Source organism: Epinephelus moara, chromosome 8 (assembly GCF_006386435.1).
Source record: "Epinephelus moara isolate mb chromosome 8, YSFRI_EMoa_1.0, whole genome shotgun sequence".
In the NCBI taxonomy this organism is placed as follows: domain Eukaryota; kingdom Metazoa; phylum Chordata; class Actinopteri; order Perciformes; family Serranidae; genus Epinephelus; species Epinephelus moara.
In genome coordinates this window covers 23,241,169-23,252,999 of record NC_065513.1, presented here as the reverse complement: position 1 = coordinate 23,252,999, position 11,831 = coordinate 23,241,169, and the positions used below count along the sequence as shown (strand labels likewise).

The 11,831-nt window shown below is 39.2% G+C and overlaps 2 protein-coding genes across 2 annotated transcripts; both read left to right on the top strand.

Moving 5' to 3' along the window:
- Positions 1–1,552: 1,552 nt before the first annotated feature.
- Positions 1,553–6,717, top strand: p2rx4b (purinergic receptor P2X, ligand-gated ion channel, 4b). The gene is made up of 12 exons (XM_050051190.1): positions 1,553–1,730; positions 1,903–2,050; positions 2,227–2,298; positions 3,843–3,915; positions 4,024–4,120; positions 4,200–4,280; positions 4,390–4,531; positions 5,065–5,201; positions 5,278–5,371; positions 5,471–5,536; positions 5,638–5,742; positions 6,601–6,717. Exons 1-12 carry the CDS (start codon positions 1,588–1,590, stop codon positions 6,631–6,633), a joined length of 1,191 nt encoding a protein of 396 aa, XP_049907147.1. The 5' UTR covers positions 1,553–1,587; the 3' UTR covers positions 6,634–6,717.
- A 559-nt stretch (positions 6,718–7,276) lies between these two features.
- gucd1 (guanylyl cyclase domain containing 1) lies at positions 7,277–11,828 on the top strand. The gene is made up of 6 exons (XM_050051205.1): positions 7,277–7,644; positions 7,753–7,837; positions 8,773–8,938; positions 9,044–9,135; positions 9,240–9,481; positions 10,514–11,828. The coding sequence occupies exons 1-6, from the start codon at positions 7,638–7,640 to the stop codon at positions 10,603–10,605; spliced, it is 684 nt and encodes a 227-aa protein (XP_049907162.1). The 5' UTR covers positions 7,277–7,637; the 3' UTR covers positions 10,606–11,828.
- The last annotated feature ends 3 nt before the right edge of the window (positions 11,829–11,831 follow it).

Below are 11,831 nucleotides of genomic sequence, written 5' to 3'. Positions count from 1 at the left end.
TTCCATATCACATGGTGTCTACTGAAGAACTGGTTATACACAACAGAGGCTTCTATGACTGCATTTGCTAAGGACAGGATTGTACTCATATCTACACATGCAGTGCTGTGTTGAATACTAAAGATGAACAGAGCATCACATACACCAGCAACACTCAACTTACTGCACTTGGGCCGAATCTTGCCCACAAAAGGGTGCTGGGTGGCCCACAGACAATTTTCTAATCCACAATGCATCACAATGGACTTTGAATGTAAATAAGGTCCCGCAGTTTATAAAAAGCGCCAAAAATCAAGCTTGTTTATCAAAAACAAACAATAAAAAAGTGCCTGGGGTGGTATGCTGGACCCACCAACAGAGGTCCAGGCTAAGCCCTGAATGTCCTCAAATCCTAGAAATACCCCTTCGTACACCTGAACTGCTTACGGTTTCTTCACCTGGATTTGCCTCTTGTCAAAGATGAGTGAGGGCAGCAAATGTTGAAAGGCTGATAAAAGGCAATTCATTTATTATATACTGATAAATATTATTAATGTTTGTTAATTAAATGGCCTCTGGCCTCCAGTCATTTTGCAAAAATGGCTCCTGAGCAAAGCAAGTTGAGTATCGCTGACATATGCTGTAGAAAGAGTTATGTATGCATTAGTTAACTATAGATTAATGTAAGGTTTCAACAATCTGTGGTGAGGGTAGTGTGTTTGGCATGTTTGCATCCAGTGGTGTAGTGGAGGGTATGCGCAGATATATGGGGTATATCCACCATATTTCTCTGGCCATACACTTTGGACCCCTGAGCCGGTGCCCAGTAGGCCCATCCAATAGTCCATACATGTATAGAAGATCATACCCACTTTCTTCTTGGTGACCTACCCTTCTACCTTGTAGTTTACCCACCTCATCAAATACCGCCACACCACTGTTCACATCCTGGTATGTAATGTAAGTATTATAAATCTCATGCATGTCCTCATGATACAACAACGAAAGTATTCAAATACTAATACATACAGTAGTATGGTACTGCAGTCAGACTAAGTCCTTAAATTTGTTACTACAGTATGTATTCTTACACTTTTTCTCTTGGTCTGTTACACAAAAAATACCAGTGACAACTTTCAGATATACAAAATGTAGCTATGAAACACTGGTGAAAGGACAAGGACTACTATTGGGAGTATTTACAAATAATTTTTGTTGAAGTGATAATGTCCATGCCAGTTCCACTCTGCCCTATTTTATTATACCCAGTGTATGTGTTTTAGGTTCTGTGGATCATTTAAACAGTGCTGCAAGGACCAAAAGTAGATATAAAATTCACCCTCTCCTTTTAGCATGTGATTATGACACTGACCAGCTGCAATTTTATTTTTGCACGGACTCATCTCTGACTCTTTTAGTACAGCCAGAATATGTACAAAGTTTAGAAAGTGCTATTGTCAAGCCTATACTATATGGGGGTTGTATAATTATGTCTACTACATGTAAAACATACGAAGGCCAAGATGATTTGAATACAATAATTTGAATAATGGCAGCTATGTCCACTCATCGTTATTGCATCCTCCATCACTGGTGAGTGGTGCAGCGATGAGCAGGACTTCAGGCTGCTGCAACAGCTGTCTGCACTACACGTTTGATTATGAAACACCAAAAACACTGGTTATTCCGAACTTTGGGGTAGGATGTGTCTTCAGGTTCACCCAGCTTCTGGTGGTGCTGTATGTGGTGGGGTAAGTAACAAATGATTATGGGGGGAAGATGGTGTTACCACTGTACTGGGTTGGGATTTGGTTGAATGTTGATTTAAAGCTAAAGTAGTCATAAAGTACTGTTGTAATGAGCCTAGAGATGTGTTATGATTCGATTGCATTGTTCAAGTGTGATGCAACTTAAAACCTGCAGGTATGTGTGTGTGGTGCAGAAGGCCTACCAAGACACAGACTCTGTAATCAGCAGCGTCACCACCAAAGTGAAAGGTTTTGCCTTCACCAACACATCTGACATGGAGCCCCGGTTTTGGGACGTGGCTGATTATGTTATCCCATCTCAGGTATTTAACCATACAAACACACACACACACACACACACACACACAAACTTTATCACCCCTCTCCATTTTAACTTGTCATCCGTGGTTTATGACATGGTGATTAACTGATCGACACAGTTTGTTCTGCTGTGACTGTGAGTGAGACAGCCTCCTGACATTTCTCCTCTGTCTTACAGGGCGGGAATTCATTCTTTGTTTTAACCAATATGGTTGTCACCCCCCGTCAAACTCAGTCACGTTGTCCTGAGGTGAGTCACTGATATGTTACTGCTGCTCAAACTATTTTCAGGTAAGCATTTTGTGTTGATTTACAACATTTCATTAGAGTTTAGGCTAATGTGTAGTGTATCTTTTATACTCTTAAGGGAAGTAAGGGTTCCAAAAGGGATCTTCCTACAGGGCTATGGTTCTGAGGAAAGGGTTCTTCAAGAGTTCTCTGTAAATTAAGCGTTTCATTAACAACCCCTTTCATCCCAAAGAACCCTTTTTAAAGAGAGAGTTCTCCAAGAATTGTAAAAATTATGGGTTTTAAAGATCCTCACCCTCAAATGTTCAAATGTTTACCCATGTTTCAAATTCTTTTTTTTTAAGTGTAGATGTCTCTTGAATCCCCTTAATCGATTCATTTTACTTGTGTTCTTCAACAGTTGATAATCTTTGCCATCATTTCATGTCATACAATACCACATAATCTGCTTTTTTTAATTTAATTTAATTTTGTTATGTTTTTTGTTAGGAGTACCTGGTATTTGGCATTTCGCATTTGGTTGTAATTTTTAACCGAATTTCAGTTCCCATCCCTACTGCATCATTAAGATACTAAAAAAACAGTAGTGATGTCACCAAATCTTCACTCCCTAAAAACATGATTGTGAATCATGATTGTTGTGAGTTATGCTGGACCACATCAGCCCCAGCCATTTTAGAAGCCTTGTGAAGCACAAGGCTGCTGGGTGTGGTTCCCAATGCGGTCCTATATTAAATAGCTAAGTTAGCTGACACTATGCTACAACGAAATGTGATGTAAAAATGGGGCTCAGACTCTGATCATAAGCATAGATATTTTTCATGACCAAATACAAACTGTAGCAGACATTAAGTCGAGTTGCTCTGTGGCAAATAACAGACACACACAAGTCCTTGATGATGTAACTACTTCAATGAGTGCTTGAGTGACACTTTAATGGCTACTCTGCGACAGTATAGTTGCTCATGCTGTTGCAACCCTGCATAAGAGTGTAGGGTTGCAACTAATGATCATATTTTATTATTAAGCTGTCAGTTACTGTCCCAACAAACTGAATGATAATCAAGCATAAATTGTCAGAAGCTTATTCAAAAAATGGCACAAGTTCCGATAGATAGATAATAGAAAACCCAAACATACTTTAATTAAATGATGTAACCTAATCCACTTTTATAAAGCTGGAACCAGCAAATATTTGACTAGCCATGCTAGTGACATAGCTGTAGAGATGGCAATATCTGTCTGTCCCCCACTATGGTCCAGACTGAAATTTCTCCACAAATATTGGATGGATTGATAAATGCACTTTGCCTGATGGCTTTGGTGACTAAGCATTAATGATGGAGTCTTATGGTAAAGTCATAAAAGTTAAGGTCAGGACTAAGATGGGGGCTCTACACATTATTTAGATTCACTGTAACTGTTCAGCTTACAAAACACCAACCTGCTCAGGCCAGTAACTTTACTAAAGAGGCGTTCTGATGTAGACTTATACAGGCAGGGTCATAACAACTGACAGAATAACACTGGTGATTTCTCCTCCAGCTTCCAAACCTATCAGCTGATTGCATAGACGACTGTGACTGTATTGAAGGACACAGTAATCCTCGAGGCAATGGTAGGCCTTCCTCACCTTGTGGCATCAGATCAATATGTGTTAATTCACCTGCTGTAAGAGATGTGATACCACACAGAAAACACCCATTGACATTAATCTTCCACTCAGGCATACAGACAGGGCTGTGTGAGAACTACTCCACAACTGCCCGGACCTGTGAAGTGCTCTCATGGTGCCCCCTTGAAATAGACACTAAGCTGCCTGAGTAAGAATATATCCAATGTTATAATATTTAAGTAACTATAGTATGATGTAGAGATGACTTGACCTGTTGTTTCCCACAGACATGCACTGCTGGCTGCAGCAGAGAACTTCACTGTGTTGATCAAAAACAGCATAACGTACCCAAAGTTCAACTTTCACAGGTCAGAGTTTGTGAATGTAAAAGAAAGGCTCTTATCAGTGCAGTTTATGCAAACGTACTGTTTTATTGTGTGCTATTATATCAAATGTTTGACTTCCTTCCTTCCCCAGAAGAAACATACTGTCACAGATTAACTCCTCGTACCTGAAGAGGTGTGAATTCAATCCTACAACAGACCCTTACTGTCCCATATTCCGCCTTAAACACATTGTTTTAGAAGCCGGGGAGGAATTTCAAGACATGGCTCTGAAGGTACGCCCAGAATTACGGGGATAGTTCGGATTTTTTGAAGTGAAGTTGTATGGAGTACTAATTCATAGGTAGTGTATTACCAACTGTAATTGCCGGTCAGTACACCCCCAGTTAAGAGAAGCAGCAGGAGTGCAGACACGAAAGCTAAGCAATCTACTGTTTTGGATGGGGGCAACATATTTTAGCCACCTAAACAAGGACCCACACAAAAAAGTCTACAAGAGTTTAAGTGTACGCTTTATTGACCGTATGTTCACCACTCTACCTTTCCATCAGACAGCCCATAGCAGTGGGGAAGCAGCTGTATCTAATACACTGACTATGGATAAGTACCTCATACAAACCCATTTCAAAAGATTGGAGCTATCCCTTTAAATATGACACCCACGTTTTATAATTTTCATTGCTGTATAAGTTACCCCTCTACACTTCCTTATCTCTTGTAAGGTCTTTTAAAAGTGATTTAAGTGTCATATTTGAGTAAACGTGTACACAGTTGGATAATGAATGAGTTTTATTTTATGTTCATAAAGGGCGGTATCCTCGGTATTATTATTGACTGGAGCTGTGACCTTGACTGGTGGGCAGGGAAATGTTACCCCAAGTACAGCTTCCGCAGGCTGGACAGCAAACATCCTGTCAACAATGTGGCTCCTGGATACAACTTCAGGTGAGAGCATTTTTAACAAACACTTACTGATAAATGGATTTAGATGGGAAATAAATTTAACAAGCACTGCTTTTAGGTTTGCAAAATACTACAAGACCCAAGATGGACAGGAAACTAGAGACTTAATCAAAGCATACGGGATCCGATTTGACGTCATTGTATTTGGAACTGTGAGGCCAAATAAATCTCTAAATTTCCATGACTTCATCACATAAATGTGTGTGTTGTCTTTGCTCTGACAATACCTGGGGGGCTCTCTTATCTTGCAGGCAGGAAAATTTGGAATTGTACCAACTATAGTGAACTTGGGAGCAGCATTATCCTTCCTCAGTTTGGTAAGAAGACATGTTCAGTCCTGCACTTGTTATATGATTAAAATAAATGCCTTTTTCGATAACAAGACATAGCAGAATATGAGTGTTTTTTTCCTCCACAGGTTCCAGTGGTTTCTGACTGGTTTATGTTGACATGCATGAGTAAACGAGATCTTTACAGCAAACAAAAATCCACATATCTGAATGAGGACGCTGAGACTGAATCAGTAAGTGACTGATCCTTTTAGTTTCACATTTTACATTCCCCACTGCTTACAGTAGGGTGAAGTCTGGTAATGTTGGACACAAGAAAACCACCTAAAATTCTGAAGATTATCTCAAGTGTTACTTTTAAAACTTGTTATGTATCTCTGTTATATTTCTATGCAAAAAACACGTTGCCAAGTAAAATACTCTAGAAACTTTAGACCTTCAAACATACCAAGAACCTCGACCTCACTCCAATGACATGTTCAGGTAAAATGGGACAGTCGTGTTCATTTGCTTTTTAAAAAGTTAATTAATTTATGTGTTCAGTCATAATTTAATAAATCATTTATGTAACCTATCTATTCATTAAAAGAGATTGTCCAGTTTTTTTGCTTCCCTCATTTTTTTGCTGCCGATTTCCTTGGTGCCATATCGTCTACATTGGACACATCTGTGTGTGTAACAATGACGGCTAGTTCTGGATTCAATCAAAAGCCTTTCCAATAAAGAAAAGTGTTGTGAAAATACTTTGATTTTGATTCAAACTGCTTTTAAAACCATCCTACAACCATTTTCCTTGTTCTACCCTGTTGTTTCAGCTGCAGCACTCCTATTACCAAGAGGAGAAAATCAACATGCCACATGGTTTACCTTGCAAGTTCAGGGACAAGTGACATAAACGATGCAATAACATGTTTAATGACAGGCTGCAAACATTTAAAGAGCCCAAGATGTCACACCCTATTTGTCCCATTATGTCTGATGTCCCACATTAACCCAACTTCACCCTGATTATCATTAAAATAAAATGCTTATTTTTGGGGGTCAATCATGATTTAAGATTTAATCTGTTTCTCTCAATTTTTACAATACAGGTGTCATTGGGCACCAGCTATGGAACCCAGTAGCATGGACACATCAACATGGGAACTTTTTTTTTTCAGCAGAGGGATCTGAACCTGCATTAATCTTCAACATCACTTGATTTCTTCAATAAAATTGGTTGCATGTGTAAATGTTAACTAAGTAGTATTAAAAAATGTTATGAAATTACCCTCTTGTCTCAGTCATATTTTCCAAAGGGTAGCACCACCTAAATTAAATATTCCCACGTGTTATTTCCATGGTCTAGAAAAGCTTAAGCATTATAACTTAAGCAATATTTATGAATTCTCCTGAATGGGACCCTGATTTTGTGGACCCACAGAATATTTGTTTTCTTTTTCTTTTTTTTTTATATCCAGTTGAGCTTTATCATGTTGTAGTGTTCTCAGTTCTGAGACAGAAAAAAACATACTCATATACTCAGCACATTCCCCTGGCTGCTCTTAGTGTCATTAACATCCTTCATTGTCTGTGGAGCAGCTCCAGACTTTGACAAAAAAAAGAGTTTTTGGATTTGGAAGACAGTTGTCCATGTTTATTAATATTTTAGACTGTCTTAGACCATAGGAATAACATGTATGCGTTTCTCCTTTGAGGAGATGAGTCCTCCACACCGCACGGGGGCAGCATTACTTTAAGTGACAACACAACCAAACACAAGAAGCCTCTCAGTATGCTAACAAACAACAGAGGAGTGAAGCAAAGCCCTTTAGTCAGAGCCCTCGTCACCACAAAAACTGAAACTAAATATAGTTTATTTTTAATCCATTATTTGCTTAGTTAACTAATAACTGTATGAGCGGCGGTGGTGTGCGTCGATGAGTTCACCTCGCTGTTTAACCAGCGAAGCAGCCAACAGACTAGTTAACACTGTTAGCCTGGCAGCTAAAGTTACATTTGGGCAGCTGGTGTCTTTAGGTTAGCATCCATGAGGAAACCCAACCACTGCTAAAATGCTGTAAACAAGACCGACTAGCTTGTCTTAAGTTAGCTAGTTGGCCGCTTGTCTAAGGAAGAATACAACAGAATGACAGGTGAGTGACACGACCTGATGTCAAGGAGCTAACACTGTTTTTTTTTTATAGCAGCGTTACTTTACATCTTCAAAGAGATACTAATAATAACACCATGGGTTTTCTCAGAGGATGCCGTCTTGCTGAATGTTCCTGTCATTCGGCAGCTGTACCACTGGGACTGTGGGTTAGCCTGCTCCAGGATGGTCCTGAAGTAAGTGCACACAAAACTTGCTAACATCTTGAATCATAAGTATTAATCAGTTTGCATTATTTACTCTGTCAGAGGTGTCCTGAATAACCACAGTCTTCGTTATCATCATGCAAGTGATATATAATAACGATAATACATTGTTCTACATGTGTAGTGTAACACGGGAGCACAACAGTTAAAAGGCAAGTTTATTTATACAGTTCTTTTCCGGCAACAAGGCAACTCAGAGCGCTGTACTTAAAACATCCAAAGCATCGAGACAAAGTGCAAAAGAAACCCTTATAAATGGACATGCATACATTAATTGAATACAATTAAAACGCCATTATAGAGCTAGAGAATAGAAAGTGAAGACAAGCTAAAATAAACTAAGACAGGTATAAAATACATGAATAAAAGCTACAGCAGCAACCACAAAAGTCTGTAGCCTTAATTTAAAAGAATGGATGGTTCATACTTAGTGTAGCAGAAGGTCAGAAATATATTTTTGCCCTAAACCATGTAGTGCTTTTTAACAGTCGTATTTTGAAATCTACTCTCTGAGAGTACAGTAGCCAGTGTAAAGACCTAAAAACTGAAGTGATGTGATCCACTTTCTTGGTTCTGGTGAGGACTCGAGCAGCAGCATTCTGAATCAGCTGCAGCTCTGTGATTGATTTTTTATCGTTAAGGAGACCCATAAAGGCAACGTTACAATAGTCAAAGCTACTGAAAATAAATGCATGAACAAGTTTCTCGAAATCCTGTATGTTCTGAAGGTGATTGTAGGCTGACTTTGTATTAAAATAAACACAAGAAGTTTGTGCTCTCAAAAAGGGTCAGCACTCAGTGAATAACCTCCTAAGCCCTGACGATTAAATTGTCATAATGTAGCTATTCAAGTTCAGGTATGAAAACACAGGGATTCACTGTCTCTAACTGTCCAATCTTGGCAGGTATCTCCATCCAGTCAGTGATGAGGAGTTTCAGAGAGCATGCTGGGATCTAAAGCTGACGGAGAGTGTGTGGACTATAGACCTGGCCTACCTCATGTGCCATCTAGGAATCAAACACTGCTTTTGCACACAGACTCTGGGTGTTGATAAGGGCTTTAGGAATCAGGTACTTTTCTGAGTCTGAGCTACCATTGCTGTCCTAACCAGATTTGAATTTTCAAAGTTCTGTGAGTGTGATAGTGTATTTGTTGTCTTTTGGTGTGGTTTGTAGTCCTTCTATAAGAAGCATTTTGACACAGAAGAAGACAGAGTGAATGAGCTCTTCCTTAAAGCAGAGAGCAAAGGTGTGATGGTGAAGAAATGGTGAGTTTTATGTTAATACTTACACACTTGGATAAACCACCTGCTTTTGCCTTAGACTAAGTTAACCTAACCTCTGACATGTATTTGTGGGTGTCTTCTCATAGCTCAGTGACGGTTCAGGAAATACAGTCCCATCTGGAGCAGGGCCATGTCGCCATAGTGCTGGTCAACGCTGTTGTCTTGACATGTGAACTCTGCTCCTCGCCTGTCAAATACTGCTGCTTCCTGCCTGTGGGCCAGAAGTGTTTCTGCAGGAAGCCAGAGTACCAGGGTCACTTTGTGGTAGTGTGCGGCTTCAACAGGACCACTGGCTGTGTGTTTTACAACAACCCTGCATATTCTGACCGTGAGTACCCTCCTGTGTCCAAAGCACAACCAGAATGTGGCGTAACTATATTTTGTTTTCTGCTTTTTCGCGATTAATTATATCTGACATAACAGTTTGCGTTTCGAACTGTTGGTCAGACAGCACATAAAATATAAAGCGATCACACCAGGGCTCTGACAACTTGACAAAGCAGTTAACCGATAAAGCAAAAAAAAAAAAAAAAGGCAGATTAAAGCTACAGTTGGAAACTTGTATGAAAACGTTAGGTCATAATTGCCGAATCTGTCAATATGTTCTGAAAGAAGTACATTGGACAGATGGTTTGTGGAAATACAATCATATCCTTCTTCCCCTCTTATTGCATGGTGCACTCACCAGAATCAGACCAACCAATCAGAGCCAAGGTGTCCCTAACACAGCTGTCAATCATGTCAGTCACTTCTCATGAACTGCAGTCAAACTGTCAAACTAGGCAGCGCTGATCAAATATGAATCAAGATTCTTACTGCATTGGCTATTTCAAAATTCTGGCCACATGACCTTCACGTTTTAAAAAATATCTCCTAAAACTCTGTTTGTGTGGACAAGAGGTCAAAACATAGAAGAAAATATAATTTTTCAAAAATATCTGTGTATGTGTAGACAGGGCCAAGAGCATTTTTCAGTCCATTTTATTTTTAAGCTTCAATTAATGGTTTTGTCAGTAATGTAGACTTTTTAGTTAACTCCAAGATATTACTTAATTTCTCACGGGTATGCACGGTTTCATGTTAACAGGAATATTAATGGAATGTATGTATTCATCAGCCATGTAAACAGCTTAGCAAGAATTTTGTCTTTTTCAAAATAAGGACAAACTCCAGAATATTTTGTGCATATAAACGTAGTCAATGTGACACTGAGGAAATGTAGATAGACATTACCATGCTGCTAGAGTGGCTAAAAAAAAGAAAAAGACAATTAGCTGCTTCTTCAGCTACTATAATCCTCTGACTGCTGCTGTAGTGACAAGTTATGTCTATGGTTTGGAACTGTGTGTGTGTTATTCAGGTGTGTGCTGCACCAGCATCAGTAACTTTGAGGAGGCTCGGCGGAGCTATGGGACAGATGAGGATATCCTGTTGATCTTTAAGGAGAGTTGATGTACAGCGATGACGGGTTTGGATTTCACTCTTCCTCCGCTCATCATAGTAGAGATCTGATGCTGCAGGTCGACAGTCCCGGACTAGCGGCTCCTCCTGTTGTCACAGATCCCCTGGGCCATCCTCTCCGGTGCTAATAAGACCAACTGCTGAAATGAATGCTGCAGATTCACCGCTCTTTTTCCCTCTTATATAGTCAGTACCACTTGACTCCTAAAGGATTAAAAGCTGGGATTTTTAGTAATCTAAGTAATTTTAATTTTTTTATCCACTTGTTTTGGGGACGAACAGATGGTCTAAATGGATTTCATCATGTCTTTGTTAAATTTTAATTCTGATATTGGAGCTATTGATATCTCAAATTGTGAGTATTTCAGACTTGTGAAACTACAGTGGATGAAATGTGGGAATCATGACATAGAGTAGGAATTACCCGGAAATAGTGTGCACATAATTCAGGGCCAATGATGACATCCAGTTTATTTGTCCTGTTCAGTGTTGAAGTCTTTAAGAGGCTCGTCAGCAGCCACCAGCCTCACCTCCACTTGCCTTTTAGAAAAATCCTCCTGACTCACCTCTGTCACTTTTTATCCTGATGATTCTGTCAACGCGGAATACAGGAAGTAGTTGTGTTTTGAGTGTCTCAGGTAATTAATGCCCTAAAGTGTGACATGCGCATTAAATGACAACTAGTTCAATGCAATACCTCATAGTTTGTCTATGGGGCTCACTCTGCCTGCAGAAGAACATGGACAGTGGACTGATGTACTGAAACATGAAGTCATCAGTTTAATTCACTTCACTGAGAAAAAAACAAAACAGTTCCTGTCGTGGTGTCGTGGCAACATGCTGGATTAATGGATAAATTGTATGGATGTTTTGACCATGTGGCAGAACAAAGGTGTAAATGTTGAATCATGTTCTCTGTTGAACATAGTGAAGACTAGGTTGTTTGCTCATTGTCACTCTGTTTTGTTTTTTAATTTTGGTATTATGTATACATTTTGCACTATACTTTTCAAACCAGACATAATTATGTGTTATTTAAATAAAATCAAAAATTACCATGAAATTGCTTTTCTGAATTTATGGAAAGTGATTTCTTCCTGGTTGTGCTTTTTTGTATGAACAAATGGCACATTTTAAACCACAAACTTTATTTTTTATTAAACATAGAGCTGCATTTATTATATGTCGTGAATAAAGGATTTGAACATATGCTCCAT

Coding starts and splice junctions, on each gene's coding strand:
- gucd1 (XM_050051205.1), top strand. Junction 8,939..9,043: donor ATAAGGGCTTTAGGAATCAG/GTACTTTTCTGA, acceptor TGTGGTTTGTAG/TCCTTCTATAAGAAGCATTT. Junction 9,136..9,239: donor GGTGTGATGGTGAAGAAATG/GTGAGTTTTATG, acceptor GTCTTCTCATAG/CTCAGTGACGGTTCAGGAAA.
- p2rx4b (XM_050051190.1), top strand. CDS start 1,588: ATGAGCAGGACTTCAGGCTGCTGCAACAGCTGTCTGCACTACACGTTT. Junction 2,051..2,226: donor ATTATGTTATCCCATCTCAG/GTATTTAACCAT, acceptor TCTGTCTTACAG/GGCGGGAATTCATTCTTTGT. Junction 2,299..3,842: donor CTCAGTCACGTTGTCCTGAG/GTGAGTCACTGA, acceptor TTTCTCCTCCAG/CTTCCAAACCTATCAGCTGA.